The sequence below is a fragment of the Mustela erminea genome, chromosome 13 (genome assembly GCF_009829155.1).
Source record: "Mustela erminea isolate mMusErm1 chromosome 13, mMusErm1.Pri, whole genome shotgun sequence".
Lineage (NCBI taxonomy): Eukaryota > Metazoa > Chordata > Mammalia > Carnivora > Mustelidae > Mustela > Mustela erminea.
The window spans coordinates 27,150,474-27,177,679 of NC_045626.1; the positions used below are offsets into that span (position 1 = coordinate 27,150,474).

At 37.1% G+C, this 27,206-nt stretch overlaps 1 protein-coding gene across 6 annotated transcripts in view; it reads right to left on the minus strand.

Annotated features, from left to right (window-relative positions):
- C13H18orf25 (chromosome 13 C18orf25 homolog) overlaps positions 1-27,206 on the minus strand; it is an 89,699-nt gene that overhangs the window by 12,163 nt on the left and 50,330 nt on the right. For 4 of the 6 annotated variants that reach the window (XM_032309634.1, XM_032309633.1, XM_032309635.1 and 1 more), the window contains exon 3: positions 12,163-12,345. The exons of 1 other annotated variant lie outside the window; for it this stretch is intronic. In XM_032309634.1, coding sequence (XP_032165525.1) covers positions 12,163-12,345 — 183 coding nt within the window. Of the gene's footprint in view, positions 1-12,162; positions 12,346-24,131; positions 25,656-27,206 lie in introns of those variants that run through there. One more of the 6 variants, XM_032309638.1, reaches the window with a different exon arrangement.

The following is a 27,206-nucleotide window of genomic DNA, read 5'->3' on the forward strand; positions in this document are numbered from 1 at the left end:
GGTTTAATCACAGAAACAGTATTGCTGTACAAGAGCTCACCAGAGCAAAACTGTCAAGTCTCTAGCTCTCTATTCCTCAGGAAGAAAAAAAAAAAAAAACTTCAAGTACTTTAGTAAATAGGTATATATAAACTGTGATAATACTCTATTATATTTTATTCCACAATGTTTTTTGCATTTAACTTCTGTATGCTTTTAAATGACCTGTATAACGGCTTTGTCACCACCTAGAGGGCAATGGGGTTCTCTACCGCTTAACGGTGAATTTTAATAGAACATAATTCTAACCCAGAAATGTTCAAAGGCATAAATGGAATAAATAACAGAAATTCTAATTAATATCATATTTGTACTGGAATGCTTTATGAAGGATTTAACAATTTTCTTTAAATTTTTAACAATTTTAACAGTCTTTCTCAAAAGGAATGTAGAGTTGACAAAATCTAAACTCAAAACCACATCTAAAAGGAAAGAATAGAGGCAGATCACAGTTTTTGCTTTGAGCAACTGAAACAGAACCTACACGTTGCTGACAGTTCTTGTTAGACAGAAAGAAACCACATACTGTGGGAAAAACACAACAATTTGTGGCACTGGGGCATGTAAGAACTTTTTCACCAGGGGCTTCACAAAGTTATCTATTACATGGTGCAGTAAAACACACTCTCCAACTCACCAAAAACATGAGCTTCAAGGAACTCTCTCAGTCATGGCTAAGAGCACAACAGCAAAGTACAGAGCAATATAAACAATTCTAACAAGAATTTAAAAATCTAAAATAATTCAGCCTATGTACCCAGTTCTTAACTGTTCTGGCTTTTATGAAATTTAGAATATCTAGGAATTATGAAATAAACCGAGTTGCAACAGGCACAAATTTTCAATTATTCAATTAGAGGGTATGTTTATTTAAATGTATTGTCATCTGACACATTATGTTTCCACATTTAAAAAGAAAAATCCTTGGTGACACCGCATATAGACTAAACCACGATGAGTAAGATTTTACACATACAACTCTCCCTTCCCCCTCCCTCACCCCTTCACATCACTCACTCCAGTGTTTGTCACTCAGAAACCTTGTACTTTCGTATTCTTGCGAACTTTTAGTATAACCCTTTTGGAAAGTTATAGATAGTCCCAAAGCAAAAGACTTCTAATTTTTATACCCTCTGACCCTGCAGTCCCATCTCTGAGAATTTAGCCTAAGGGAAAAAACTTTAAATAAGCAAAATGCAATGATGTCCAAAGATAGTGACTACCATAGAAACTTGGAGAAGTATACGGATAATACACAAAGTGTCACACAGGACGGTATCAAAATACTTTGGTGCTGGATGAAAGCTGGTAAAAAGCAATCAAGTTTGAAACAACGGTGGGTCTTTTTTTTTTTTTTTAACAATTCTTTAATTTTTTTCTTTAGCTGACTATGATGCATATGAGAAAACATGAAGACCACAAAGCTTAAAATGGCTTCCAGATACAACTGGAGATCGAGATTGTATTACAGTCTGCAAGGGCTTAACTTTCTGTATTAAAGAACAGCAGAAATAGGATTCTAAAAATTGGCAGTGGGTAAATAACTTTGAACCCTACAAGCATATGAAAGGAGGCATTCACCAGACAAAACCTAGTTTTGTTAAATCTGGGGTGCTTGCTTAAATGAGGAGTATGCATAGTTAAGTCTTGATTTGGTTAACTCAGGTTCTTGCTCTGACCCCAATACCTTGCCTGTGGCCAAGTGCTTTGTCCAATTTCCAGTTCAATGTTGAAGTTACAACTATTTTCACACACACTGTTCCTACTGCACTGCTAGGAAGGACTATAAATTGATAGTCTTTTTTCAAACCTTCAACTTGTCCATATTCAATCCTTTGAGCAGCCTTGCTTTGTGCAACTATAACAATTTACCTCATCTATTTGTTCCTAAATAAATAAGTACTTGTTTATGAGAGGCTATGCACTAGGTGCTAGGAATATTACGGAGAACAAAGGACATATACAGTATCTACCCTCAATGAGCTCATGATACACTCAGGGATTATAAAAAGCAGTCCATTATACTATGGCTTGAAAATTGCTCTGTTATAGGGACACCTGGGTGGCTCAGTCGGTTAAGCAGCTGCCTTCGGCTCAGGTCAAGATCCCGAGAGTCCTGAGATTGAGTCCCACATCGGACTTCCAGCTCAGTGGGGAGCCTGCTTCTCTCTCTCTCTCTCTCTCTCTTTCCCTCTGCCCCTCCCTCTGCTCATGCTTTTTCTCACATTCTCTGTCTCAAATAAATAAATAAAATCTTTTTTTTAAAAAACTGCTCTGTTATAGAAGGTGTGTGTTTAAAGACACAGACATGGGAATAATCAAGGATGCAGAGGTCTTAGGGAAGAGTAGGCACAGGTGAGGGAAGTAGCAATAAGGAACATCGTGTTGCCCTGTAGGGTATAAACGTTCAGCGAAACGTGGGGTAATGTAGTAAAAACAGTAATGGGAAATGAAACTAGCGAAGTCAGCAGAACTCAGATGGTAAAGAGTCTGGACTTGACTTTGAGAGGTAGGAAACCACTGAAGAATGTAAGCAGTGACATGATCTGGTTTTCCATTATAAAAAATTTCCTTCTGGGGTATACAAATGGAACTACTATCAGGGAAAGGAATATGAAAGGCAAGAAAACCAGTTAGACTGCTATAATGACTACGGCTGAACTAGTAAAGGAACAAAAGAGGGGGGATACTCTGTATACGTATATATACAGAAGGGCTAGTAATGCTGGGAATCAGGCAAATCAACAAATTTAGTAAAAAAAATAATAGCTAGGCTTCTGCTTTAGGTAACTAGATAGAGTCACAGCACCCTTCCGAGCACCAATGAACAGATGAAGGTGGTTGCTCAGGACATGACACTGGCAGGCCTCTGAGATGTCCAACAGGCAGCTGGGGGTACTGTTCTAAAGCTCAGGTCAGAGGTTGAGGGAGGAAATAAGAGTCCTTGGCAGTAAGTGGGAAGGTAAAAGGCAGCGGAGGAGCGAAGGGGGTCTAGAACAGAAGCCCGACAAATGCCAGTAATTAAGGATGGGCAGATGAAGGGGAGTTCACCAAGTTAAGTAAGAGGTAGGAAGAAAATCTTAAAATATGAAGCCAGGACACCATGGAATGAGCATTTCTAGGAAGAAATGCTTATCGGTGCCTAACAGAGAGGTCCAATGAGAAAAGGGACTAGATATAGCCCACTGGAATCGGCATATGATGACCATACTTATGCCTTGGCAAGAAGAGCCTCAGAGGAGTGACAGGGCTAAAGCCAAGGCAGCAAAGCAAGCTGAAGAACAAGGGCAGGGAACGAAGTACAGACACATTTAAAACAGTTTGGCTAGGAAGAAAAAGGCAAGAGGACAGTACTGAGAAAGGAAAATGGGCTTGAGGGAGAGAGGTGTGTGTGTGTATGAAGAACTTTAAAAGATGGGAGAGACCCAGCCATATCTGGAAAAAAGGCAGAGAAGAAACAGGCGCGATGGCAGAAGGCTGAGGCAATGTTCATCCGTGAAGAATGCAGCAAGGCCACGTGCGGTGCACAGGTGTGGGTGGGTGGCGGGGTGGGGGTTCAGAAACGTGAAGGAGCCACTAAGAAGACAGAACTGCCTAAGGAAGGAGAGGATCTGCTGGGCAGCACTGAGAGCCAGGTGGGCTGCAGATCAGGAAGCTAACTCAACCCTCAATTCTGCCTAGCGGAATTTGATTTTCTCCAGCTATGCTAAGCAGTGTGATCCAGGTTCCAAGTGTGGGCCCAGGGATCAGATTTTGCCAGCTGGGTCCAACAGGAAAGCCCGCTCTACAAGAGCTGGGGATATGGCCCACGAGAGCTGGGCTTGAACATGCTGGAGCAGGGAAGAAGAGACACCCGCACGGGGCTGGCAAAGGGCCGGGTGATAGTCAGTGAGGCAGAAGAACAGTATAAGGGAAGTAACAGCACAAGAGTGTACAGGAGCTCCTGTGGAAAAGGAGAAAGCAAGAGGAACAGGTAGGAGGAAAACCAATCATTATGAGAAGTAAAACATTGTAATTCCATCCTCCTGGCCACCCACAAACACAAGCCTCTGGGACCCAGCCACCGCTCTCCCGTCTCGTCCTCTGCTCCACTGTTACTCTCCTCTGCTCTAGCCACCCACTTCTTACCTTCCTACAACTTTTCCACTGCCCTCTGGAATGCCAGATCCACGGAAAACTGCACTGAACTTTTCACCTCCCTGTGGAAACCTGAATCTCTGGAAAATGCCATCTACCCTGCAGTCCTTGGAAGCTGCTCCTACACCTCAGTTGGGGGACCAGAATCACTTACGAATATGGCCCTCCATCCTGCACAAGAGCACCTGCCGCCCCCCTTCTAGAGCACTTCCAAGTACAAACTACGGGACAGTTTCACCCCTCCATGGAACATTCCTGGCACTGGGCTTAGTTTCTCTCCTTCCACTTTAAGTCCTGCTACCATGATTCCTTATTACTCTATGAGCGCTCGTTATTTATGGGGACATAAATACTCCCTAAGGAGCTGAGCCTCAAGAGGCACTTCACACTCCCTGTAGTAGACTCATAGCAAGGGGCTCAGCCCTTACCATCTTAAAAATACACAAGATAACTGAATTAAACCAAACTAAAAAGGCAGGTTGTAGGAATCATGGTTGCTATAACTAAACTATTCCTCCTTGATTTCTCGTATCTTTTAAACAGTAATTAGGAAAACATGACAAGACTATGACACCATTAGTTCTTAGTATCTCTGTGCCCAGTTCTATCTCCATTCTATCTCCATAGTTCTAATTTTTTTTATTTTTTTGAGGGCAGCCTGCAGTTCTAATTTATAATTCCAACTTATGAAATGTTCTCAGTCAACAGTACTTCTGAATAACCAATCTTCACTGATTAGGCCCCTCATCCTGACCCTGTCACCTACAGAACGACATTTCAGATCTGGAAATATCACTTTGCCTTTCTTTGTTTAAAGAAAGGGGAAGAAGAAAAAAATAATAAAGAGGAAGAAATAAAAAATTACTATGCTACTTTTGCTCACAATTTTACTATTGTATCTTAAGAAAAATAAGGTAACTACCATCAATATTTAAGATTCTTCTAACTTTAGTCATCCATTATGGATCCAGACACTAATAATTTACAAACCACCTTCACATTATTACATCAATTCAAACCATTTTGGTAGCACGATTTGGGCCATAAAAATTGTAATCCCACGCTGCTGGCATTTACAGAACTTGTGTGATGTTCTAAAACTGCTCACTTAAAATCAGGGTCTGCTCATGTAGCCAGTGTCTTTACTCTTTAGTCTAAATATCAGTATAAAATGAAATAAGGGACACTGAGGTTAAGTGATGGGGGCTAAAGACAAATTTCCCGGTGAATGTTAACTCTAGACCATTGGTTGCGAGAGTTTTGCCACATTTCTTGTCAGAGCCATCGGATAAAATGTGCCACTCAGATAACAAGTCAGCTACAACCCCACCAATTTTATGGGACGCCATGTTCTATAAGAGACACCAAGGCTTTCTCCAAGAGCCAGGGACATATTCCCTCTTCAGTCTATTTCAGAGCCCGAGCAATTAGTCCTTTTCTTTCAAGATAACCCTTTCAGTATGTCATACATTCCTTCGGGAGCTCCTGTGCACAGCTTCACCTTCTCTGGCCTTTGTGCCATCCTCCACTGTCATCCCTCCAACCCATGACCTCACAGGAATCCAATGACACAGCAATGGCCAAAGCATACACAAAACTGAGTCTCAAAGATGCTGTGGAGTTTTCAAATACTGTCAATGGCAATAATCTTTCCTGTTCCAGGGCAAGAATAAGTCCTGTAGAAAAAGTGTAAATACCACAATTACCATATAGTAAACTGAAAATAAATCAGAGAACTTATATTTAACTATTGGGGCAGCTGGCTGTCTCTGGGTAGCTCTTTGGAAAGATAACTTCTTTCACTCTCTAAGAACATTCTAAATTTTTGTCCTCCCACTGAACACCTTTTCAATATACATGTCAGAAAGAAAAGAGCATAAAAAAGTAAACTAAATTATCATGGCACATTTTCTTTTTGTCTTCAAAAGAAATAATGTAGCTACTTTTTAAATCATAAATCTACTGGTAAGAACTAGTCCAAAGCCGATTTGCACCACATTAAAGGAAATTATTATATATAGGATGTCAGCAATGTTTTAGGTATAAAAAAGTGTAATATCTCAATTCATTATTCATTTAGCTTGAAAACAAGTGAATTATGACCTTGTATTTAGTTTTTTCAGTAAGAATGTGAAAAACAACTTTACAAAGCAGGGGAAGGGAAGGTCAGAAAACTAAAAATTTTACAGTTCGTAAGAACCAGGTAAAAACAAGCAAAACCTGACCAAATCTGATCTCCTTCACAGAACTGATACAGACTTCAAAGTGCTATTAATAGAAACATGGCCATTCTGGTCTGATTATAAAAAGCCCTAGGCTAAGAACAGGAAAACCAAGATTTGTTTCTCTGCCCTATAACTAGCGTTCTGGACAAATCAAGACCATCATCCCTATTTTAAGGATGGGAACATGCTCATAGGCTACCTTCTTGACAAGAAGGCTGATGGAAAAAACGTGTTTCTCATAAGTTTTAATTTCCTGGACCGGTGGGGAGACACTATAAATAAATTTAGTTTACCACAATTATAAGTCTTCCTTACCAAAAGTACTTCAGATTCCTGCTTGTCTTAGCCTCATCCACATTTATGTTTACAGTGAGCTACTACTAGCAATAAGTAAAAATTAAGTCATAATCCTATTTACTGATACCGTTTCTTCAAGATGTCCAACACAAGAGTTACCTGGTGGTGATTACAAAAAACGATTTTTCAGACCCCATGCCACATCTACTTACAGAATCCTCGGGGAGAAATTTAGGATTCTGAATTTTTATAAGCACCCTAGGTAATTCTTATGCTCAGGCCAAGTATAGGAAATTCCTATGGTGAGAACAACTCATTCCAGGACAGAACAGTAAATTAGAAATTCACTGATTAGGTCCATTAAGCACTTCCTTACTCAACCCACTTCAGCATAAATACATTAACATAACGCTGGCCAGCATTCCTGAGGTCTTACTTTGTGCTATATTCTGTACAGTATAGACATTATTTCACCTAACGGGAAGGACAACCTTTTGGGATGGATACTAATTTTACCCTGGTTTGCAGATAGGAAAAACTGAGGCTTTATGTAATTTACATGAGTCCAGACAGTATGTAAGTGGCTGCTGGCTCAAACCAGGATTTGTTGGCAGCAGGCTATCATCTACTACACTGTTCAATTCTAGCATCAAGAAAGGAAAAGTAGGGCGCCTAGGTGGCTCAGTGGGTTAAGCCGCTGCCTTCGGCTCAGGTCATGATCTCGGGGTCCTGGGATCGAGTCCCACATCCGACTCTCTGCTCAGCAGGGAGCCTGCTTCCCTTCCTCTCTATCTGCCTGCCTCTGTCTACTTGTGTTCTCTGTCTGTCAAATAAATAAATAAATAATCTTTAATTAAAAAAAAAAAAAAGAAAGAAAGAAAGGAAAAGTAGAGGCACCTGGATGGCTCAACAGTTAAGCATCTGCCTTCAGTTCAGGATCCCAGGGTCCTAGGATCAACCCCGCCTGCATCAGGCTCCCTGCTTAGTGGAGAGCCTGCTTCTCCCTCTCCCTCTGCTGCTCCCCGCCCCTCGCCCCCTCCCACCCCGCATCGCTTATGCTCTGTCTCCCTCTTTGTTAAATAAATAAATAAATAAAATCTTTTTTTAAAAAAAGGGAGAAGTAGGGCGCCTGGGTGGCTCGGTGGGTTAAGCCGCTGCCTTCGGCTCAGGTCATGATCTCGGAGTCCTGGGATCGAGTCCCGCATCGGGCTCTCTGCTCAGCAGGGAGCCTGCTTCCTCCTCTCTCTCTCTCTGCCTGCCTCTCTGCCTACTTGTGATCTCTCTCTGTCAAATAAATAAAATAAAATCTTTAAAAAAAAAAAAAAAAAAAGGGAGAAGTAAACACATGGCAAGAGTTAAAATGGAAAGCTTAAGTCTTTTGCTGACCAGTGGCTTTCCAATTTTAATTCTTTTCCTTGATTAAAACTAAAACTGAAGAGTAAAAACTCTTTTCCATAAACAAACATCATCTAGGGCACCTGGGTGGCTAGTGGGTTAAGCATCTGCCTTTGGTTCAGGTCATGATCCCAGCACCCTGGTATAGAACCCCACATCAGGATCCCTGCTCAGCTAGGAGTCTGCTTTTCTCTCTCCCACCCCCGTTCTCCCTCATTCTCTCCTTCTCTCTCAAATAAATAAAATCTTAAAAAATATATATATATTTTCATTGTCTTATTGCCTGGAAAAACAGGCAAGGTACTCGGCAAGGTTCTTTATCTCCAAAGAATACTTACAGCACCCTAAATGTAGTGGAGCTGCACACCTGGTCTGAGATGCTGCTCTTGATTAACCCCTGAATAGTCTGTTCAGTGATTGGGCTCTTATTTTGCTGGGAGAGAGAGGAGAACAACTCAAGATTAACCATTAGAACATTTATCTTAAGGGGTGCTTGAGTGGTTCAGTCAGTTAAACATCTGCCTTTGGCTCAGGTCCTAATCCAAACACCTCAGACTCCCTGCTCAGTGTGGAGCCTGCCTCTCCTTCTCCCTCTGCCACTCCCCGGACTCATTCTCTCCTTCTCTCCTCCTCTCTCCCCCTGAAATAAATAAAATCTGAAAAATAAAATAAATCTTTTTAAAAATTTATCTTAAACTCAAACCGTAAGAATGACCATCTCATTGATGCTAATAGTTCAATCTCTAAACTATAAACTGGCAAGCAAGCATGAATTCTGTTAACATTTTGTGGCACTGAAAGTATATTCAAAATTTATGAGATGGGCTCCCACTAAGACAATTAAATCAAGACCAGAGTGTATTAAGTTTTATTACTCATATACCTGCACTGTCAGATTTAGAAAAGAAGACTTTGAGCCAATATATGGCTTCATAAGAAACTGTGTTGAGGATATGTTGAACAGTGATGATATTTAAAAATCTACACACAATAAATAACCCAATACACACATATGTTCTCTCTATATTATATCCTAGAGAAATTAATCACATACATGTACAAGAGACATGTACAATAAATGTTAATGGTGGCATCATCTGGAACAGCATCCTAAATGTCCAATAGAGAATGAGTAAATCAACTGCGATAGAGTCATACAGTGAATACTAAATAGCAGTGAAAAATGAATGAACTAGAGCTACACTTAACAAGAACAAAACACAAAGTGTTGAAAAAAGCAGTTACAAATCATTGCCTTCAATATAATATCAATTAGTATTAAAACATGCTTGTTTACAGGTACATAACAAATGCAGTAAAAATATAAAGAAACACACAGGAATACTAAACATCAAATATCCAATTCAAGACAGCTTTGGAAAGAAGAGGAGAAAAGGGGAACAGAGTTGAAGCCATGGGTGTTTTCCTTACATATTTTGTAATGTTTCATTTCTTAAGAATGGTGGTTCTTAAGAAGGTACCGGAGTAATATATTCTTTAAAACTTTGTGTGACTGAAATTTAAAAAAAAAAATCAAAAATAGAATTAAGTAAACAAAGGCTAGTGATGTTTTAAACAATCAAGCTAACAATTACTTGAATCTTAAAATGTGATATTACCCCCAACACTGGTAACTTTAAGGATACTTTAAAACCCTACAACTTTGCACTATTAGGTTGAATTATCTGAAACTGCTGGGTTTGTTATAGGTCAAAAAGTCAAATATTAACAATTTCATATGGCTCAAACTAATATTAAAATTCTTCACATGAAAAACAAAACAAAAAGTAATCATTCATGTTTACCCCCAAGACTTTACTACAAAGTGATCTACATTTAACAGCAAGACTAAAAATCAGGGAAATAAAAGTGAAGTAGAATGCATCACTAGTCAACAGGAAGAAAATGAAGATAACCTATCCAGTGTATAGAACAAATTGTGTAACTTAGAAATACACATTGCACAAAATGTGGTCAAACTACTCTCCTTTGATACAAAATATTACTGCCTAATTTTTTAAAGTACTTATATATATTAATAAATCCTTAAAAGATCCTTGTTGGGGGGGCGCCTGGGTGGCTCAGTGGGTTAAAGCCTCTGCCTTCGGCTCAGGTCATGATCCCAGGGTCCTGGGGTCAAGCCCCACCACATCAGGATCTCTGCCCAGCAGGGAGCCTGCTTCTCCCTCTCTATCTGCCTGCCTCTCTGCCTACTTGTGATTTCTCTCTTTAAAAAAAAAAAAAAAAAAAAATAGGGGCGCCTGGGTGGCTCAGTGGGTTGGGCCGCTGCCTTCGGCTCGGGTCATGATCTCAGGGTCCTGGGATCGAGTCCCGCATCGGGCTCTCTGCTCAGCGGGGAGCCTGCTTCCTCCTCTCTCTCTCTGCCTCTCTGCCTACTTGTGATCTCTCTGTGCCAAATAAATAAAAAAATAAAATCTTTAAAAAAAATTAAAAATAAAAAATAAAGATCCTTGTTGTGGGGCGCCTGGGTGGCTCAGTAGGTCAAAGCCTCTGTCTTCTGCTCAGGTCATGATCCCAGGGTCCTAGGATCAAGCCCTGCTTCAGGGCTCTCTGCTCTGCAGAAAGCCTGCTTCCTCCCCTCTCTCTGCCTGCCTCTCTGCCTACTTGTGATATCTGTCAAATAAATAAATAAAATCTTAAAAAAAAAAAAAAAAAAAAACCTTGTTGGGCAAAGCAAGTATTTATACATATAAAAATTGAAGTCCATGTGCTCGCCAGAGGAGAAACACCTTGACCAAGGTCAAATAGACAGTTAGCAGTCAAAACACATTTAAAACTAAAGCCAGGTCCTGCTCCAAAACTAACTACAATCAATTAAGCAGAAACTCAACAGGTAAGAGTCTTTTATTTTGTTCCAACCAAACATTATGGAAGATTTAAGGGCAATGATCTGTGGAGCTCTGTCTCCTTTTCTATTTCTTAGCAATTTCAATATAAAAAGTTCTAAACCCACTATTATTTTTGCAAAACCCATAAACATAGTATTTTAGGTAGTGATTAAATTATAAGAGTAGCTCATAAAAGCCAATGCAATTTATAATTTAACTAGGAAACTATAACCCTCTGTAACACTAATGTAAGAAAATACACACTAAAAGTAGTCTCTCAATCCCCTCCCCCTCTCTTCTCAAACTGAAGTACTAGGGCTTTAAGAAAAAGGTTTAAGTGAGAAAGAATGCTGAAAAAGTGTTGAGGAACACAATTATGGAGACTTGGAGGCACTTGGCAATGTTTTCAAAAGAAATTTTTTTTTTTTAAAGATTTTATTTATTTATTTGACAGAGAGAGATCACAAGTGGGCAGAGAGAGGAGGGGAAGCAGGCTCCCCACCAAGCAGAGAGTCCGATGCAGGGCTCGATCTCAGGTCCCTGAGTTCGTGACCTGGGCTGAAGGCAGAGGCTTAACCCACTGAGCCACCCAGGTGTCCCGAAATACTATTTTTTTTTTAGTGAATAAGTATCACTCTTCAGAATCATAACAAAGCCCAGATAAATTATGCAAGACAGGGAGGGAGATTTTCCTGAGATCCCAGAAGCAGAAACTGAAAGAAAAGGGTTGGAAGAGATGAACTTGAGAGCTACCATAGAGAACTGACAGGGACAGGAACACCCAGAGCAGAAGAAACAGTACAGGCCTGCACAGCAGCCCCTAGTGGCCAGCTTGATCAGCTCCCTCCCCAAACTGCAAGGTAAGGTCAGGTACAGAATAAGTGAAGGAAGCCTCTGGAGAAGAGGGGTGGGGCAGAGTATTAAGGCGCCTGGGTGGTTTTTAACATATGTGAAGCATTTTTATCCCAAGAAATAGGTCTACTGCAATCTACCTATGCCTACCATTATTTCTCATTTTTGCTTCCTTCACATTAGGCAAGATGAATGACATGCTACCCACATCTCCTTTTCAGTTATAAATGGCGCCCTGGACAGTCACAGTCATCTAATGCCAGATGTCTAGTTGGCCTGCTCTCAGCGGCAGGATCACTACAAGGAAAATAGCTGCTGGGACACATGCACAGTACACCATTAGAGAGGGGGAGGGGAGGGAGACCAACCTGCCTCCGCATTCAGCTCCTCTAGAAGCCCGCTGGTCCTCCAGGTAGCTCCTGTGTCCTGGCCTCCTACAGAATTACTGTGCTCTTGAACTACTGCAGCCGCCAATAAATTGTCCACATTTACCACTTCTGGGTCAGAGCTGGTGTCAGACATATCATAATGAGCTACAACTGGAGGTCCATCTAGGGAGGAAAGAAAATGTATACTTGTATCTAACTTCCGGGGTGAAAAATACTTCTGCAACTAAGATGCAGTTGCCTTTATCTTCTTATTTCTATCTGGTCAGAAAAAGCTGCACTTCATATATCTAGTATTTTGTACATGAGGTGAAAGTGGAAGAGATAACCCAAGCTTATAAAGATGAGAAACACGTTTGAAAAGGAGAAAAGGAGCATTATGAAGAACGCAGGACAACAGCATACTGAAAAATACATTGAGTTCTTGTCTTAATTCTAAAGAGCAGAAGATTATGAAAAAGGGAATGACTCCACAGAGTAAAACTGATTTTTCAAAGGAAAAAAAAAACTGATGCAAACAATTTAAACTCAATTTATAGTTTTTAAGAGAATGAATCTAGTTCTTTCTCTTAATAGCTGATAGTTAAAAGTCACTAATAGATTCAGAGAAGAAAATCAAATACATATTTTCCTATTCTAGAGAAATAAGGCCAACAATAAGAGCTCTACTTGACTATGTCCAGTAAAGCCCTTTACAAATATCAGGGATGTTACACATTTTACAACATTCTACAAAAAAGACAATACTCACAAAATCCACATTCAGGATTTTGCTTTGGATGTCTTGTTAGGGATATTTAAATTTTCTTTTCCCTGAGAAAGACAACCAGCTCACACTCCAAGCAACGATATGCAACCTTATGGGTTATTTTAGAGACAATATGAAAGTTCTTACTGGCTAGTAAGAGATCCCTTCTACCTCCAAATCACCCTAACAAGCTGAAAAAGGCAGCAGAGTTCCAGAGTAATTAAACTGCAGTGATTCATGCTAAAATAACTCAATATTCATGCTTGTAGAACAGATACATGCTTTAAAATGCTAATGCTACCCTTTTTCTAATGCAACCCCAAAAAGCAAAAATACAAGTTTCATTCAATTATGAAACACATCCCTTACTCCTATCTCCATTTTAGAAGCAGCATAAATAAAGGAATGCAATTTCTCCCCCAACAGCTATTTATGAAGTGCAGGCAAATTATGTCTATCGATTAAGATTTTTTAAGATCAAGACTATTTAACATTAAGCACACCTATTTTATGAAACATATGCCAATGAATCATTAAAATAGAACACAATGAAGGATTAGTTTTAACACAGACATCCATTGTGTAAATAGTCACTGAACAAAAGATGGAACACATCTGGGGTATTTATCCCTTAAAGCAAAGCTATCAAATCACAGGTTTATGCAGCAACATTTTTAAAATTAAAAATGACCAAATAAAAGCAAATGAGTTGTTAAGCGCCACTATGTCAAGAACAGACATGTCACAATATGAAAGTCTGACGATCGTGACAATTTCAGCTGACTACTTAAAAATAATTTCCAATTCTCCCAAAAGGGTAAATCAAGTTCATAGAATTCAATAGTGTGGCCTCAGTATCAGCTGGTAATGGATTTTAGCTCAAATAACAAAAAACTGGTTGAAGTTTGATATTTTTCTTTTCTAAAAAAGAAAAGAAAGCTCTATCATTTATGGAGTTCTCGTCAGAGTTCAAAATGATTATTATGGAATCAAGATACTGTGGATGTCCAAACTTTGGGTGCAGAAGATATGAGGGTCAAGTACAATATTGACTATTTGACCAAATGTTCTATTTTTAAAAGGGCTTTAGTTAAGTGTTGTTTTTACAAAAAATTAGTGTTTTATTTTAAAATTTGAACACTACTACCATTCACAACCTCCTGCTCACACATTCCCCTCTCCCACAACCACCAAATTGAGGCATGAGGTCAACAGTCAAGTCAAAATTGTACCACTCCTACATGTAGAATCATGCAAAGAGTATAGTTGTATATGTACATGCAGAGTTAACATCACCTACCCAATGCAATAACTTGTCTGAAAGTCTTCATCAGTAGGAAATACAAGCATAAACTTGTTATCTGGCTTCATTCTTGCATCTTCCGTATTTCCAAACAGCACACCTTATAGCTTAGCTTAAATTTAGTATTCATCATAAACAAAGACAGTAATATTTTCATATTTTAATTACACTTAAAAGTTAAAATAAATTATCAGTGTCGTTTCTCATTTCCAGTGTATCCAAAATGATGACAATACTATACAAACTTCAAGAAAGGAATGATTGCCTTTTTATCCTTCTTCCAACAACAAACCACAATTAAGTAAGAATCTTGTGTTCCAAGGTCATCTTACATTTATCATTAGCAAATCAAGATTAAATAAGGCATATTAAAGCACTTAGCACCAGGGCTTGGACTTGAACCCTTAAGTATTAGCCAACTGACAGTGATAATTTGTGATATTCTTCTAAAAGTGATTCTTGCTACACAGAAGAATTAAGAGACAGGTAAGATCCTATAGTAATTTTATCTGCCTTTTAAAAGAAAGGCAGGAAAAAGCCACTGAGAAGAGCTAGGAAAATACAGAATATTAAAAATAGAAGCAACAACTACGCTTCCAATTTGACTCAAACAATTCACTACAGGATGGAATAAAGGAGGAGATACTGTCCTCCTTCCCACTTTATTATTCTTATTTGCTGGTAAAACAAATGCACTGCTACTAAGATTATTTTCCCTTTCAAAAATATCAAAATAGTCCCTTCAAGTAGTTACACATGGAAACAGTTCCAATTTAAAATTTAATCATTAATATAAGCACATTCATGTTAACAATATTTAAGGATTAGCCAAACTGCACAATCTCCCATCTGCTACCTTGAAGTTTGTCACAATCTTAAAACATAAATTTGTAATAAGGACTTATTAGCTTTTCTATAATCATTAAAAGCGTATCTCACAAAAAGGTAAATTTAATACAATTAACTAATACCTATTTGGTCTATGGTTAAAGTGCTGTTTCTCCCAATTGAAATATTTTTGAAATTTTTTTTTGCTGGTCATTACAATTATAAGGCAGGAAAAAATAATGTTAAGCAATCCACTGCCTTTTTAAGAATATCGATTTATCCGTTTTATGCTGGAAATAGGTTTGTACCCTCTCACTGACCTCCTAGCTATAAACACCATTCTAACTTTTCAAATAATAAAATACAGATGTGTCTGTGTCATCACACATTCCTGATACAGTGAAGTTTACACTTTTATGGACCTTAAACCTTCATACTGTTGCCATCGGTGTTTAATTTCATGAATTTGTTTCCTCAAATATGTTCTTTTTTAAAAATATGTTCTTTTAAACCTCACTGAAAGAATCTGAATCAAAAATAAAAAGAGGCGGAGCGCCTGGGTTAGGTCAGTGGGTTAAACCTCTGCCTTTGGCTCACGTCATGGTCTCAGGAGTCCTGAGATGGAGCCCAACATCAGGTTCTCTGCTCAGCAGGGAGCCTGCTTCCCCCCCTCTCTCTGCCTGCCTCTCTGCCTACTTGTGCTCTCTCTGTTAAATAAATAAAATTAATCTTTTTTAAAAAATTAAATAAGTAAATAAACAGAGGCAAAACAAACCCAACATCCTTTACTATGTTTATCCCTGACAAACTCCTTTTCAAATTTGACAATCAAAAGCACAAAATTTTAAAATTATGTAAGGTAATACATAATTTACCATTCTTATTTTACAGATGAGAGACCAGAATCAATTATATTATAGTTGTTCATTGTTGAGGGAACTGGGAATACACAGGAGACTGACAATGGCACAGGAAACACAAAGATCTTTAGAAGCAAATATATAGGTTAAAAGTCCTGCCTATTACTACTAACCTGTAAGACTCAGTTTCTTCACACGGTTATGGTAAGAGTTAAAGATGACGTAACAGCATAATACTGGTCCACTGGCCCATCCTTCCATTATAATTAGCACCTGCCCTACTTTATTATTTGTTTGCTTATCTTTACATGCAAATTCTGCCCTACAGAGCCTGCAAACAAGCAGCTTTGAGAAAACATCACTGTCTAGATTGGTGCCTCATTCTGGTCATAAGATTAACCCAATCTAATGCAAGCTGGTACAACCACTATGGAAAACAGTATGGAGGTTCCTCAAAGAGTTGAAAATAGAGTTACCCTATGACCCAGCAATCACACTACTGGGTATTTACCCTAAAGATACAAATGTAGTGATCCAAAGGGGAAGGTGCACCCGAATGTTTATAGCAGTAATGTCCACAATAGCCAAACTATGGAAAGAACCTAGATGTCCATCAACAGATGAATGGATAAAGAAGATTGGTATATATATATATATATACAATGAAATCACTATGCAGCCATCAAGAGGAATGGAATCTTGCCATTTGCAATGACATGGATGGAACTAGAGGGTATTATGCTAAGGAAAGTAAGTCAATCAGAGAAAGACAATTATCATATGCTCTCTCTGATATGAGGGGATTGTAGTGGGTAGGAAGGGGAAAAAAATGAAACAAGATGGGATCAGGAGGGAGACAAACCATAAAAGACTCTTAATCTCACAAAACAAACTGAGGGTTGCTGGGGGGTAGGGGGACAGGGGTAGGGTTGCTGGGTTATGGACATTGGGGAGAGTATATGCTATGTTGAGTGCTGTGAAATGTGTAAGCCTGATGATTCACAGACCTGTACCCCTGGGGCAAATAATACATTATATATTTAAAAAAAAAAAAATTTAACCCAACCTGTGAAGTAAATGCTTTGCTAGGATTACTGAGATCACCACAAATGGAGCTTTTGTATGTTTATATTTGTCTGAAGTGTCATGTCAGTTTGGGTGTATTCATATGAAAGTGTTTCAAAGCCAAACAGATCATTTTTGGATTATTTCATATTTTGCACCATCCTTGCCTACAGAGCCCTCTCACTAACACAAGTGTTGTCAGTCTCCCAGTATGAGGTCTCATTAGATCTAGGAGACAGGAATTCCTCTTGTATCCCAGATATCCTAGAATGCCAATTCTCCTTCTCTACAGGTTAAGTGTTAGGCCCAAGGAAAGGTGGGGCAATGGCCCAACAGATGTTTTCCCCTTCAACTCCCACTTCTATGACTATAGTAATATATAGTAAAGCCCACAGAAAATTCCTTCTGTTGTCCCTATTATAGCCTATTTCCTGAAACCCCTCATGAGGAGAGGAAAAATCTATCTTGTTACTGCCAAATGATCCCATACAATCTCTATTGCCATAGTCATTAAAGGGCCTAGGCCCAGTGCCATTATCTATAACATCAAGATAAAGATGGAAATCACACTTGGCCTCAAACCAGATAGTCAGTTTCAAAACAGTTACACCTGAAAGACTCCTTAGAAATTACCTACTCAAGGGGTCTAAGAAGGGAGAGTATGTATGTGTGGTGGCCAGGTGAGGGAATGAGGTATGGGGGAATAAGGTGTGGATAAGAGGAATCGAGGGAAAGGGCAAACCTCAAGAAGGAAATTTGCATGTTAGCAAAACCTACTCCAAAAAAAAAAAAAAAAAGGCTTTTTCATTACATACCAAAATACTTACCGAACTGAAAATTTATATTTGCACATAAGAAAAAATACTTGAGAATACTTATGCTATATTTTTATTACTCTCTCTCTCTTTCTCTCTCAGACACACACACACACACAATTTGAAGAAACAGAAAGCAGTCGTTTTCAAAGCAGCTCTTGGAAAAGACAATTACCTCTACCAGAAAAAAACAAAAATCTATATAGAAAAGTGCTATCTCTAGAAAAGCACCTTTAAATACAAAAAACTGTGTGTGTATATATTTTCTGCAAAATACTATCAAAAGCTATTTCGGTGAAAAGAAAAATGTCTGAGAGAACAGGGCTAAATGGAAATGAAATGTGCAATATGCACTGAAAATTTATGTTTAAGCAGTAAGCCCTTTCTACTTTTTAAATTTTTACTTGTTTTTAAAGTAATCTTTACACCAAAAGTGGGGCTCGAACTTAAACCCCAAGATCAAGAGTCACATGTTCCACCAATGGAGCCACCAGGCACCCGGCATTAAGTCTTTTTTTTTTTTTTTTTTTTTTTGCATTAAGTCATTTTCAAAATAAAACTGAATCAATGTCTATTTTGTGCTTTTTCCACTATACTCATCCCAATTATTAACATTTTTGAGATTATTAAGTTTGCAAGGTGGGAATCAAGTTTTAAACATGTCTGTCCTTATATCATACTGGTCAATGACAGATCACTTTGTCACCCAGAAAAGTTACCTATGATACTGATTAAGAGTTAATTCTAAAAGGACTAAAGAGATAAAAGCAAATACTAAAGATTATCAGAGTTGTTAGAAAGCTGATCGCAAGAAAGAAAATTTAATTTTAACATTTCACCCCTAATTACAAAGCTGGGAAAATTATGAGGTTATTCATGAGCTAACTCAGGTAATATGTATCTGGATATTCAAAAAAAGACCCTAAAAAGACAGAAAACAGGGCATCTGAAGAGGTCACCATCTTTCAATTTTTCTGCCTATTTCAGAAACAAACAACAACCTACTGCTTTAATATTCAGATCTATAGGGAACAAAACTGAAATAACTGTACTATGTACATGAAGGACATAAAAATTAGGTATGATTTTAGCCACATCTCCATGTCTATACTCCCTGCTAAAGATACCTTCACTCTTTTCTGATTACTTCTCAAAGTAGTCTACATTCTGCTATTTTCCAAATACTCCTCAATTTTTAGGAGGATAACTTAATAGGACATGCAAAGGAAAAGAATCTCAACTTTTGTATTAACATTGGAATTTGTTAATACCTTTCTCAATACATCAATTACAAAAAAAACCTGAAAATTATCTCAAAATATTATTCTAACTACAAATTAATACCATCATTACATTATGGAAAAGCAAGTTTCTTGACTTCCAAACACCTAATGTGAATTAACTGGTAGAGAATCACTAATATAACCAATGCTGTCCTCAACATAGCAACAAGAAACATTTCTTTTTTAAAACTTTTATTTATCTAGATTAGTTATTACATTTCAAATGCAGTTAGGTAAAAGATATAAAGAAAATGCAATAAAATAAAAATCAGTTATTTGATAACATTCTCCCCAAATCTTAAAGTTATAAGATTTCATTACCAAAGAATATATTTCCTCATAGATTATTATTCCTTCAATTTTTAGGATGTCTTCTACTTTATGTTGTGGTAAATTTAACATAAGGTTAAGAAGATCTATTCAATGCTAGAAACTAATTGTTTTCAATCCCACTACTTTCCTAAAATTCAGAGAAATTAAAAACAAAAACCAAGAAAAAAAGAAGTATAGAAACTCAGAAGCTATTCATGTTGTGAAGAATTCATTCTAGACAAATTAAGAAGACAAGTTTCTTATCTGTACAATGATTATGGACACACACCATTTTTAGAAAGGATCTGAGAATTTTCCTTCAAGAACAATTTTTACTGAACAGAAAATGAATTTCAAGCTTAATAAATTTGCTGAAAGAGTTCTGATGCTGTATTTTCTAACATGTGACATTCCAGAAGATCTTTTTCATTGTCTCCATCACTGTATCATTTAAATACAAACAGGAGAGAGGGAAATCAGTATAAACTAAAGAAAGGTAACAGGTACACTTACTTTAAAAGGTTACCATCCTTAAGATGCCTATAATCTGTTATTCTAAACAAAAAACAGCAAGAAATCTGTTCGCCATCTTTCCTATGACTTCCACATAGCTGTAGCATTAGGCAAATTCAGCTAGACATTAAAAATGAAAATTATCAGTAATACCAACTTGGGTGATTTGCTCAAGAAAAAGATTCACTATGGCACTTCTTTTATTAACAAGCAGATTTAATTCATTTTAAATTATTTCATTTCTAATATTCTGATTTGCATACAAATTTTAAGTAATAAACCTTAGGTAAGTTGAGATATACCTAGATCCAGAGACCTGGATCTCTGCTGGTAAATCTGTAACAGTAGAGAATGACAAAAGCAATGAAGCAAAATTATTTTTTTACTCAGTCTGCTAGTGAAACGAGGCCAAAAACCTTGACAATAAAAAGAATATCCATAAAGTAACACTTTTCTCCAATTTAATCAGGCTAACTAAGCTTATATGTGGGCAACTCTTTTTCTTACATACAAGTAAGAAGCAATGAATGGATATTAATGATGTAAATCCAATAAAATCCCTGTAAGACTATTACATAGTTATCTGTCTCCAACAACTTGTCAAATAGAACGTTAGTAAAAATACAGAAATTATTTCAGAATTATGAATGGGCATATGTGTACACACACATGCGCAGACATACACATCCTTAAGATGACTCTCATTCCTCTTATTCAGTAACAGACAGGCTTTTTCTTTTGGAGCCCCAAAATGACAGAATCCTTTATTCTACTTCTTAAAGTTAAAAAAAACACTTCATGCAAAACATTACATCATAAGATTTTAATTTCACTGTGTTGTGTTATAAATTAAAATTTTATTTGGGCTTTGATTACACTCGTTTTTAATAATGTGCACAAAATACACATCAATACAATTGAGAGTTATTATTATCTAACAAATGGCTCGAATAACCAGATCGTTCTAATCTGCTGGTTAAATGTTCTTAAAATAATTAAAAATCTAATGTTTTAGAACACTGAATTAGTAAAAAGTAGGCAGGAAGTAGTCTGTAGACAGAGCTTCCGAAAACACATTTACCTTTACTGAGGGGATATGCTCCTTTTTAAAGATCATCACCTAATTCCATATGTACACATTAGAGAAATGACATGCTCAAATATGGGACTCTATTCTTTATTAAAAAGCATTTCAACCATGTCTATGCTTTAGAGGTTGAAAGGTTTCTTCCCAGCATTAGCCCTTTATATACTACAAAAAGGTCAGAACAGGATACATCTCTTACCCTTTGTAAAATTCTAGGAAAATTAAGGGAATTCAAGAGAAGTTAGGGAGGACCACTAGGCACTTCTAAAACAATACCTACATTAAAATGCCACACATGATTCAAAAGTCATTCCCATTTCTTATTTGTAGTCCCTGTAGTACAACAGTCCCCTTTAGCCATGGTTTCACTTCCATGGTCTCAGTTACATTAGTCAACAGTGGTCCAGAAGCAGATGATCCGCCTTCTGACAAATGGTCAGAAGGTCAACAGCAGCCTAACACTACATCATAGCGCATGTGTTGTTCACCTCACTTCCTCTCATCACCCCATTTTATCACCTCAAATCATCACAAGAAGGGCGAGTACAGGACAATGAGAGATTCTCAGATTATATTTACATACTTTCAATTACAATATGTTGTTATAACTGTTCTATTTCATTACTGTTGTTAATCTCTTACTGTGCCTAGTTAATATAACTTTTATCACAGGTATGTCTGTATAGGAAAAAAAAAACGTATGTAGAGTTGGTACTACCCGTGGTTTCTTTCAGGCATCCACGTGGGTCTTGGGACATAATCCCCATGGATGAGGGGGTATAATTTTAGGGATAAAGACTTTGACTCGCTAAAGGAGAATTCAATAATCCACAACAGCAATCATATAAAAATATGTATTAAAACTACTTCAATACTTGATACTTCTTTAAATATACAGAATATAAAATCAAACTTTTTTAAAATAGGTATTTTTAAATTGTGCAATCTGGACAAGGTGTGATCATTTTAAAGCACAACTCATATAAAAACTTATTGTTTTTCAAAACAATATTCCCTAAGAGAGCAACACAGTTTCAAGGCACTGTGAGAAACTGAAAATCAGGATAAAATTTGCATGTATGTTTCTGCTTCAAAATTATTCTTAAACACTCCAAACCACAAAGTGTCCAATTTTACTTTAGAATAAATTTTAGTATTTTGGAATATATTCTATGAATGAAATCAATATATCTTGGTGGTCCTTTTCTTTCTACCAAAACCTTTTTTCACCTCTTTACCCAAAATTATGTAGAAAGGCTTCCCAAAATTACTGTTTGACACCTTCCTAAATATCTAAAATCTTGTCCTACCTAGAATGTCAATTAAAACCTATCTTTGAGGGGCGCCTGGGTGGCTCAGTTGGTTAAGCAACTGCATTCGGCTCAGGTCACGGTCCCGGAGTCCCGGGATCGAGTCCCGCATCAGGCTCCCAGCTCCATGGGGAGTCTGCTTCTCCCTCTGACCTTCTCGCCTCTCATGCTCTCTCTCACTGTCTCTCTCTCAAATAAATAAATAAAAATCTTTAAAAAAAAAAAAAATTTAAAACCTATCTTTGATAATTCTATTCCACTGAAATTTTTTCATTTTTCTCTTAAATGCAAAAATCTATCTGTAGACTTTTTGCTCAATTATCTAGTAACAAAAACTAGAATATATCCAATCAATACTAGGAATAATTTGTGTTATTCTTAAAAGATGAATTCATATTTTCTATTTTAAAAATAAAAAACAGCAGTACATGCTTAATATATCAAATATTAAATCATGAAATAAAAAAGAAACCTGCTAAGTGCTTAAAGCCGTTTACACATGCATAGAAAAAAAAGTCACATTAACATGCTGAAATTAACTTCATTTTCTTAAGTAGGTTCCATGCCCAATGTGGGGTATGAACTCCTGACTCAGATCAAGAGTTGCATGCTCTACCAGAGCTAGCTAGGCGCCCCCCTAAATTAACATTTTTTATGCCTAAAAGTCCATATCTAGTAAAATCTGTGATCCCAGTAAGAAACTGAAAACAGAACAAACTTCCCTGAAAATATCTCAAATTCAAGTAAAGATTACACATTACTTATAATCTAGTCAGTCATCCCAAACTAGGATGTTCTTCTGTTGATATAAAACTTAAAACTAAAAAAAGAAAAACACTAGCTGAAGTCATTTACAAATGTTGCATGATCATTTCAAAGAAATCTGTTATAATATAAACTCTTATACAGTTTATGGTAAAAATTCATACTAACATTATGTAAGAGCTTAGCTGATGTTAAGAAATTTATTGCAAGTTGCACTGGTGTTCAAACCTTACCCCTATTTGTCAAATACCAAGTTCAGGAAATCTGACAGTCATTACACAATAAAGAAGAGACTTCTAGTCTTTTTCATCAATTCCTACCACACATTCTCCAAAAAGAATGGAGCACATTAACAAGCCTCCCCCAAAGTTAACTCCCAACTCCTTATCCATCAGTTTCTTTTTTTTTTTTTTTTAATTAATTTTTTTTTTTAAGATTTTATTTATTTATCAGAGAGAGAGGCGGGAGAGAGTGAGCACAGGCAGACAGAATGGCAGGCAGAGGCAGAGGGAGAAGCAGGCTTCCTGCTGAGCAAGGAGCCCGATGTGGGACTCGATCCCAGGACGCTGGGATCATGACCTGAGCCGAAGGCAGCTGCTTAACCAACTGAGCCACCCAGGCGTCCCTATCCATCAGTTTCTAAAAAGAAAAAAGAAAAAAAAAAAAGAGAAAAAAACCCACCCAGTTTATTTTTCGAATAACAAAAACTAGAAAAGAAAAAAAGTGACTTGTTCTATTACAGTTAATTTAGAAGTAAAAAATATTTGGATAAAGAACTAAACAGAAAATGTACTGATAATTTTCTGAGTAAAGTTACTGATAAATTATTAAAATAAAGGTCTTCATTGTTATGTAAACCACCCATCCTTCTCTTACAAAACAGAGAATTACAGTTCTCCCAAAGTTGCAATTTCATTAAATATTAAAATATTACCCTTTTTCATATTGAGAAGTTATAAATTTGAAGGAAAAGACTAATAAATTTTTATTTTAAGTAAATCAAATATAAAGCAAAATGTTAAAAAAAAGTGTTATCAAGGTTACATATTCCTATTTAAAAATTTCATCCTAATTTAGCAGTTTCTCACAATAGTCTTACCAACCCTGAAAAGATAAAATATCAATATTTCCCAATCCCACGCTACACATAAAAACAGCTATCATGTTGTAAGACTTTCAATCCTGTGATGTTTTCTCCCCTTTGACATACTTATGGGCCCTTTAACATGCCAAAGGGCCATTTATTTTCTGTCTAGGGATTAAAAACAAAATTAAATCGGTAGTACATTAGCTAATATACTTAGTCACTAGTAACTGAAAAAAAACATTCAATATACACCCTTAATTAACAGTGTGAACATTTCATCTGTTTCCTCTAGAAGTACCCTTTACATCAGGGAACCAGACAATTTCACCAAATATTGTCTGCCAAGTTACTCAGGCGCTGAGCTTTAAGTTAATGCTGAAGATACAAATTCATCTATGTAGCAATGAAAAATTCTCATGCATATAATCAAATTCCATTCTATTCTGCTTTCTCTACAATATCTTGCATAGTAGGTAGTATACATTTCCTCAAAAGCTAATTCATTCTTCCTACATACATATGTTACTGAAAGTTATAATTCATTAAAGACAAGCAACAAATGCATTCATTAAATGACATATGGAAGAATGATATAAAAATGTTCATGCAGTACATTCATCATTTATGATCTTCAGAGTGGGATTAATTACATGATTTCCTCCGCTGAAAATAGAAGGGAGTCAACAGTGTTTTTAGAGAATAAATGCTAAGAGATTCTCAAGGAATTAATCACTTAACTATTTGGATTCACTACCATTCCCTATCTTATATCTTATTTATATTTTTGGCACAAAAAAGCATAAAGATGAAGATCGCTCCTATTATCATCTAAATATGGTTCTATGTTCCAACCAAATGTAATGAAACACAAGCTAAAATTTATCCAACTCTGCTGTTTTGAATATCTAATTTTTTAAAAAGGAACTGTTTACTATCATAATTTTTAAAACACCCTCAAAAGAAACTTAAAATAGGCAAAACTATATTCCTTCTTATACAATCCAAAAACCAGATAGTAAACACAATGAATTTGTGACAGATTCAAAGGCTGTTCTGTAATATTGCCATTTTTGGCAAAGTTAGCTGGAAAACTGTTAAAAGTCTTCGGGAATTCTGTACTGTCAACATTTCGACAAGTCACACAAGAACCAAAGGGCTGCTGTGGTAGTTCTTGGAAATCAGGCATCTGCATATAAGCACCTGACTGGGTGAGAGGGGAAATTCTTTGGCCAACTAGTTGCATTTTAAGTTCCCTGGGTTCCACAGCTGCTTGTTCTCTTCGCCAGTGTCAAGGTGAGTTAGCTTTTCCATCCACACGTGAAACTTCTCCTCTGTCTGCCTCTGCATCTTGGAAAAACAGCTCATGGCCTCTTCCAGGACACTGCCTATGCAGTGCCTATCACACACAGCACCCCTGTCAAGTAATCCTGGAATTTCCCTGGGCGCTCCTTCAGATCCCCCAGCACGACTGAAGTCAGCTTTAAAGACATTGAGGCCATCTGATAAAACATCATTAATTCAGAAAATTGTATTTTTTATTAAGACATGCCTATTTAGGAAAATGGCTTAAGCATTACTAAAAAGAGCCATGTAAAGCACTGATACGCAAGCACTTAAATTAACAAAAGTAAACTCCAAGAAAAATTAAGTAACATAACACTACCATTTTTCACAGCTTCAATATTATTCGCCCAGCAACCTGTATTGTGTTACTATACAACTAATTATTAATCTGTAAGTGATTTTCAACCTCTGCTGAACATAAAAACCTGGAGTGGTTTAACAAATATCCAAACCTAGGGCTCCTAGGCACTGAAGGTCACTTTGTTTTAAGCTCCCCAGGTGATATTTTCACTGCTTTAACTTTAAAATTCTAAAAGCTGTTTTCACAGCTGATCCATAATAAATCAGTATACAATTAATTCTCAACTGACTGATTCATATCAAAAGCTCCTGTATTAAGTTAAAAAATATTCTTTATGGGAAACTATGTAAAGGATATATACAATCCATGTATATATGCCTCTGGGTCAGCTTTTTACAAACCCAGGTCTACGCAAGTGCTAAAAGGTATGCCTTTATTTAAAACAAACAAACAAAAAAAAGGTTTTGTGGTTAAGTTTAGAATATGCTACGAATCATATCCTCTTCCTCTGCAGAGCACATTAACGGCTCTGAGTTGTCCTGCAGTAAAGAAACCTATTTCAACATGGTCCAGCACTTTCCAAATGTGTCAACAGTGTACAGCTATTAATACACAGTAGGAAGTCATCTCATGGGATTCCAGTTCAGGATCTGTTCCTCCAAACATTGTTTTATCCTTGAACTAGGTGATTATCTTTGATTTGGATTGGACTGGGTCTCCAATAAAACTAATAATGCCAACCTCTTTTCTTTAGGAAACTATTTTAAAAATGTTACCTCATCAGACCACTCCTGACTACAGTACTATCTAAACTAGCTTTTCTACCCCATTCCTAGTCAATCTTTATCTCTTATATCCTGCTTCATTATTATTCATGATGTATATTCCTGATAGCATCCATCTCCTCAAAAAAAGAGTAAGTTCCATGACAGCAGAGACTTTTCATTCACTGCTGCACTCACATGCTACATAGTAGGTGCTCAAATATCTGCTGAATAAATGAGTGATGGAAATCAATCAATCCTGACCTTAGCCCTTCTACCTATACAAAGAAGTCTTACAAAGAACAGCCATACGAAATGCTCTATTGTATTTATTCCACGGTACTTCTGAAAATACGGTTTACTTTATCTCATAGTGGCTTTTTATGAAGACGCAAAAGAAAAATCACCCAGGTCTCAGTTTTAAGAATAGTAATATTGGGGTGCCTGGGTGGCTCAGTCGGTTAAGCGTCTGCCTTCGGCTTGGGTTATGATCCTGGAGTCCTGGGATTAATCCCCACATCAGGCTCCCTGCCTCGACAAGGAACCTGCTTCTCCCTCTCCCTCTTCTTCTGCCTGCCACTCCCCCTGCTTGTACTCTCTCTGTGTCAAATAAATAAATAAAATCTTAAAAAAAAAAAATA